The 7,372-nt window shown below is 33.5% G+C and overlaps 1 protein-coding gene across 1 annotated transcript; it reads right to left on the bottom strand.

Annotated features, from left to right (window-relative positions):
* Positions 1–1,229: 1,229 nt before the first annotated feature.
* Positions 1,230–2,383, bottom strand: LOC127121176 (transcription factor MYB90). The gene is made up of 3 exons (XM_051051756.1): positions 2,202–2,383; positions 1,920–2,049; positions 1,230–1,728 (listed from the first exon to the last, which is right to left on the bottom strand). Exons 1-3 carry the CDS (start codon positions 2,377–2,379, stop codon positions 1,230–1,232), a joined length of 807 nt encoding a protein of 268 aa, XP_050907713.1. The 5' UTR covers positions 2,380–2,383.
* Positions 2,384–7,372: the final 4,989 nt, after the last annotated feature.

Here is a 7,372-nt window from a genome sequence, read left to right as displayed (position 1 = left end):
TTTACCGAGATAACCCACTTTTTTGAAGAAATTCCCAAACTACCCCACTTTTCATCAAAATTCCCAAAATACCCCATTTTTAGGAGGAGGCGTCAATTGGATTGGCGACCCCTATTAAAAATTGCAAGGAGGCGTCAATTGAATTGGCTAGAGCACCTGCCCTAGCCAATCCAATTGGCGCCTATGTGTAATTTTTAAGAGGAGGCGCCAATTCAATTGGCGACTCCCTTAAAAAAGCCTCAAATGAAAAAACATCCAACATGAAAATTGTAGATCTTTTCAAGACAATGAATTTGGACATAAATTTTTCATCATTTGGATTTTTTATGAGAAAGTTATGGGCAGTTGAAGTTGGACTTCTGAGTTTTTGAACTGTTATCTGACCTATAATGTCTTGCATTATTGCATGTGTTTCTTTTAGAATTATGAAATTTTGTCCAACATAACATTTGAATTAGACATCTTAAATTTTCCAATGCACTTGATCCCACCTCAAAATAATTAAAAATGAGTGAGTTAGGTCCCAGCGAACGTGACCCAAAATTAGGGTTTCTGTCAAAATGACCTATAATGTTTTGAAATGAATGATGAGCTTCCAAGTTTCAAATGGATTTTTGATGAACATGAAAGTTGTTCATATGGTGACTGTTGTTAAAACTTTAATGGAGGAGCCAATTGGATTGGCTAGGGCAGGTGCCCTAGCCAATCCAATTGGCGCCTATGTGTAGGTTTTAAGAGGAGGCGCCAACTCAATTGGCGACTCCCTCATAAAATGCCTTTTTTGTCTTATAAATAGATGCGTTGTGTGACCTATTGTTTCACAAATCATATAATCATTTGGCTATCATGTTTGGTGTTCGTCGCCGATACGGTAAGGTGATTTATGCGAGAGACAAACCTCAATTGCTGATGCTGTTTTGGAACATCACCATGTTAGATCAACTGAAGAGGGGGGCTGGTTCGATGGTTAGACGGGAAAATACCAGAAGGGGAAAAATTAGAAGTATTGAGAAACTTGACAGTATCTTTGGTTGGGTGCGAATGAAGACTGATAAGGATGCTAGGGAAATCATTGATCAATTAATTTGTCTCTCAAACAAATTAAATGTCTAATCATATGCAGCAGCAACATTTTCGTTAAATCTAAGACAAAAATTGCATTAAAATTTAAGATGTTGCTTGCTTATGAAACTACACACAATGAGATTCAAATCCTAATTTAAAATATTTCAAAGAGAATCAAACTTACAAAGGATGGAATCCCATTGAAAATCATTGACATTGGAATAGGAGCCTTCAATCAAAATGTTGTCAACATTTGGTAACTCTAAAGTAGAATTTCCCTCTTGTAGTAAAGAGCATGAGCCAATTTTGTCATTGCTCAAATTCAACAAACTTTCCCACCACATAGCACAATCTCCATCACCATTAATTTGTTGCACGGTACTATCTATGTTACTATCTTTAGCAACACTAGCATCTTTAATTGAAACCGTCACTATTGGTTTCACAAAACTATGTTTCTCATTCAACCGAAGTGAATGAGATGAAAAAGTTCGAAGATGAGGTTTAATAACTTGATGAGTTTTCATGGTTTCCTTAAGATTCTCTTTTTCTTTCTTTTCATCTGAGTTTTTTGAAATCATCTTCTTACGCAGGTGGGTGTGCCAATAATTCTTAACATCATTAGCTGTTCTATCAGGAAGTCTTGCTGCAATTAATGACCATCTAAGAAAAGAAGAATAAAGAAATACATCAATACTATGCATTCTGTATTTATATTATGAATATTGTTTTTATTTTTATTTTGACAGTAAAATTTATAAGAAAAAATACATTTAAAATTTATATGAGTTAATAAATCATCATAAACTGCTAACTTATTTAAAAATTTAAATGACATGAAAATGGCTATATACCTATTTCCTAGAAGTTTGTGTAACCTTAAGATCATATCAACTTCATCCTCAGAAAAACTCTCTCTATTGATAGCAGGGTTTAAATAATTTAACCATCTCAGTCTACAACTTTTCCTGCACCTATTCAATCCTGCCATATGCATGTAATAAATATTTTATCATAATAATATATAAAAAGATTATACTTAGTAATACTATATAGTTTTTGTTCCTGAAAAGGAAAATGTACTAAACTAAAAATACACATAACCCAAAAGTATAATAAGCAACATTATTGTATACCTGCTCTTTGTGGAATTAAATGCCATTTTCCTACACCATACATTTCAATACAAGCTTTCAGTAACTTGTCTTCTTCATATGTCCATGCACCTTTTCTCACACCTCTACTCTTACTTTTCTCCATATGTACTTGGTAGCTACACACTTTGCTTTGTTGTCCACAAAAAAATAAAGGCATTAGGCTTCTCCCTAGCTTATCTATGTACTTTAAAGGAAATTTTGAGTACAAGAAACAAAGAGTGAGACTCTACTTATCATTTTCTTCCATTTTCATCCAAAAACTGTTCACATTTTCAGATGCGACTATCATTGTTACACGTAATACTCAAATTCATCATTACTTAGATATTTCTATCTCACAAATTTTTTAAATTCGATATCTAATTTTGTCTCTATTTTTCTCTATTATAAATGAAAATTTTAGGTATAATGAATTTGAAGATATAGTCACAAGAATAAAAATCAAGTTTTTATTATATATGTAATTTAATTTAATGTAACATTAAATATATAAAATTGAGCATTTATTTAATTTTGACGCAGATTAGAAATAAGGAGTGATTTTTTACTCTGCTAGAAAATAATATCAGTAAGTTTCATTTGAAATTGAAATTATAACTTATATAAATTTCAACATTTAAAAATAGTCGTACATTCAAAATCCAGGACGTTACAATGCCAAGACTTAAAACTTTAGAGTGTGAGAGAGATGATGTAACACTTTACTTTCCTACTCAACAATTAATTAAATAAAACATAACTCCATCAAGTAGAATGTTACCCAACATACAAATAAATTCATAATTTAAAATTTTAAACCATTTATTATGCAACAAAATTTTAAAACACTCAGCATAAAAAACCTCAGCAATAATATTAATTTGAAAAGTGGTTCATCATAGAATAAAATAAAAAAAGATAGATTGCAACATAATCAAATAAAGAATAACTTGTTCCCCTCGTGTTACATATCAGAGTGACTCCACTTTAAGACTCGATCAACAAGCAACTAAAGAGGCACACTACGCCAAAAAGGTTTTTTAACAGCGCATCTTAGACAGCGCTTTTAAAAGAAAGCGCTGTCTAAGGTTAAAATAAAAATAAAACACGGAAAATGTTCTAAAAAAATAATGAAAGCGCTGTCTAAGGGGGGGTCTTAGACAGCGCTTTTAGAAAGCGCTGTCTAAGACCCCCCCTTAGACAGCGCTTTTAGAAAGCGCTTTTAAATATAGACCTTAGTCAGCGCTTTTGAGAAAGCGCTGTTTAAAGTCTTTCAATTAAAAAAAAAATTAAAACCAAAAGCGCTGTCTAAGGTGGGGGTTTAGAAAGCGCTTTTGGAAAGCGCTGTCTAAGGCTTATCTTAGAAAGCGCTTTCCACAAAAGCGCTGTCTAAGGTCTAATTAAAATTAAATTTCAGACTTCTATTTTCGTTCTCAGTTCTTTTTGTTTTCCCTCCTGCGATTAAACCCCTCCAGCGAACCCTAACAGCGAACGAGAACATGACGGTCACTCATGTAAGCTTTGTCCTTACCGATTGTATATCCTATGTAAGCTTTTTCACACTGGTCACTCGAGAACGAAGGTTAACAAAGAACATGACGGTCACTCATGAACGGGGGTTATCGAAGCTCGCACCGGTAACTTACTCTTGGCTCCTCTGTTGTACCCTTTTCTCATCTCTCTTGACTGCTTTCTTGCTAGGGTTTAATTTTTTATTGTATTTTTCTCACTAATGATTGTTGGAATCACATCATAAATTGAAACTATGTTACTTTGAATTTTTGATTTTTTAGGGTTTAAGATTTCTAGTAATTGGTGTTGTGGGAGTCACAGTTGGGCTTGTTGACTCAACTTTAGGGTTTATTGTTTAACATATAGAGATGCATGAAATCTGAATCACAACTACTTTATTGTTTGTGTAAATCGTGAAGGAAATATATTTTTTCTATTACGTTATGTGAACTTGGGATAACAGGGGAGCAATACTTAGGCTTTTGAATAACCAATAAGCTCAACTAATGATTTGGATAATAATCTCTTCAAGTCTGCAATGTTGTATTTTAGTTAATGTTGCTAAGTTGTAGTCAAATGCTTCCCCTATGGTTTCAGCTGTTACGATGATGTCAGGCTGTTGTCTTTTGATTGATTATGTCATTCTGGTTTGTATTTCTGGGTCTGTGTGTTCTGCAGAAAGTTTAGTTTTGGAGGTGTATAACCGACTTGTATTAGGGTCCTGTTGGCTTTTGCTGTCATTAGTGTAGCTCTAACCTGTCAGTGCAGTGAGGCATGATATTCGACCGTTTATGAGTTGACAACTTGTAGAGGGTTTGCAGGGTTGTTATGTTGGCGCTCCGGTTTTGGGACCGTGTTTTTGAGTCTAGCTCTGAGGCACATTTTATTATTGGCTTGGCACTTGGTTCATTGAAAAATTGTTGGTTGGTCTAAGGCGTTTAGAGTGTATCTTTTCTCATCTTTGCTGCGTCGGCAGAGGTGAATGAATATTGAATGCTGGCTTATTTTCCTCAAGTTTGTAATAGGAGGTGGTAGATGAGTTATATTTATGGTAGTGTGGTAGAGGGTCTTATAAAGCGCTTTTGGCCAAAGCGCTGTCTAAGGGGGGGGGGGGCTTAGACAGCGCTTTTAAGATTTAAAAAAAGCGCTGTCTAAACCTTTAGCAGCGGAGGTTTAGACAGCGCTTTAAAGCGTTGTCTAAGGCTAAAAAAAGCGCTGTCTAAGGTCTTGTTTGTTGTAGTGGCACAACACCGTCCTTAACCTTAAACTCTTACTCAGATACTTGATTATTTATACTCTAGAGGAGCACAAACTCAACAACACAAAAAAAGTCAGTTGAAAATACATTCAAATAATAAATAGTGCATAAACAATCATGATAGATTCACAGGCTACAAATCATATATGTATCAGACATGCACCTCAAACATCATATATTCACATCTCACCCACATCACAATCAAACTCTCACAGTCATACAAAAGTATTCATCAGTACATGATCTGGTCTCGCGCACGGGTCAAAACGAGTAATTAGAAAACTATAGTTTAGCGGAAGCGATAACTCGAGTATCATATCACAAGGATTCTTATAATATTGTTAACCTGATGAAATCGATTTAATGGGGGGATGGGGGTTAGGTTTCAGTGATCGATTTAGAAAACAAAGCAAAAAAAGTGATTAAAATAATTGATTATAAAATAAGTCAATCTATTGTTTTCGGTTTTCGGCTAATCACTGGTTTTTACCTACCAATTCCCTAAGTGGCTTCGATCTTTATTCGATTCAATTTCGATTGACAAGCACAATAGATATATGACATATTTATATTCCTATATTATGAATTAAGCAAACGGATGAATACAATCATGAATTAAGCAAACACGATTTACAAACGCAATTTAACGACAAAGCGACGAAAATAACGATTAACAGTTAGGAATGCAATCATACGAATTTAATAAAAACCATTCCATAAAATACATATTAAGAAAATGAATTTTCATAGGATAGAATTGAAAGAGAAACGAGATTAAATTGATAGGATAAAAACCTCAAAGCCTTGGAAATTCGGTTACAACAGATTGACTCTAGAAGATTAGTTCCTCTTCATGATCGCACAAAACAAAAAGTCATCGTGAATAAGGTGTGTTTTCTACAGTACCGCGACTTCCTTTTAAACAAAATAAGGGTTTCACTTATAATTCAAACTGGGCCGAAAAACCTAAATTTGGCCCATTAAATGGCCCAAAATAAATTATTTCCTAAAGTACGAAACTTCAACAAATTATTTGAGACTTCTTCACTCTGAATCATCTTTTGGATTCAACACAAAAGTTATAGCTCTTTCTCTTAGATTTCCAACGCATGTCAGAACGTGCAAAACATCATCTCGTAGGTCAAGTTATGATCCGAACAATGAACATATATCAAATAATCTCTAAAACTAAAAATAGCAAACAAAAATAGATTAAAGGCAAACATGAACTTGAATATAAAAACATAATAAAATAGTAAAATAAGCAAAATAAACTAAAGGAATGCCTAAGTACAATTATATAAGAATGTGCATCAAAATGCACTGATAAGTACACAAGCATCTAATCTTCATAATCATTATAGAATGCAATTCAACCATCGACTTAACTCATCCTAGTCACAGTCCCTGCTCTGAATTAGACTCCCAACTCAAATCTATATGCATGCGATACCGACTCAATAATTGATTCATCGTACGAATTGGGTTCTAATTTGTATGAATCTCGAGCCCCCACTCTGAGCTTGCACTACTATAAATAACACTTTTTATGACAAAGCTTTCACCTCGAACATGCTAAACACCGAGAGTATAGTTCCTGGTAGCGTCAACCTAACAACCTGTTACCTCAGTTTTCCATAAAACCAGGGGAATATATCTATAAGGGGGCATTATTTTATTTTTTATATAACTTATTACCTCATGAATATAAATATTAGGGAGGTCGCTTTGAATCCCGATTGCTTCATTTTTATGTTTTTTTTCAATTGTTTAATTAGTATTTCTCACATGACGCCTTTCTAGATTCCATTTTTTCTTTGTTTTAATTTTTTTCTTCACATTTTTCTAAGTTAACTAGTAAAACTCATTATCTTTGCTATCACAAAAAATATTAGGCAATAATAAGATTGAAAAGGAAAGAAAAAATTTAATTGATAATTAATTATAGATTACAAAAAAAATAGGACAACAAAAAACTATTTCACATATTCAAACTTCTGACTCCGCTCAACTTCAACAGTTAATCATGCTCTTTTTACTCTTTTAACTATACCTAACTGAGAGAGAACTCCAGCAAAAACACTTCCATATGGTATGGGGAAATTTGTGTCCTCTCCAGAGGTTACAACCATTTCCATTAAGAAGTTAAAAATAGTAAGAGAAATATTAATTTTGTCATCTGAAATAAACGTTTCTAGTTGTTTCTCTCTTGGACGAAGATTTGACACTAGAAGTTAATGCTGAAATTTTACAATTGGGATGAGAGTAGCAGGATTGGTAAGTTTATTGTAGTTGACATAAATTAAGTGAAGGTGGATTGAGAAGACATTATTAAATCTATAATGTTCAACACAACTACTTTTCCCCTCACACTTTATTGTCTAAGCAAGTTGCCTAATGG

This window comes from Lathyrus oleraceus, chromosome 2 (assembly GCF_024323335.1).
Source record: "Lathyrus oleraceus cultivar Zhongwan6 chromosome 2, CAAS_Psat_ZW6_1.0, whole genome shotgun sequence".
NCBI lineage: Eukaryota > Viridiplantae > Streptophyta > Magnoliopsida > Fabales > Fabaceae > Lathyrus > Lathyrus oleraceus.
This window is presented reverse-complemented; position numbering and strand designations above follow the sequence as displayed.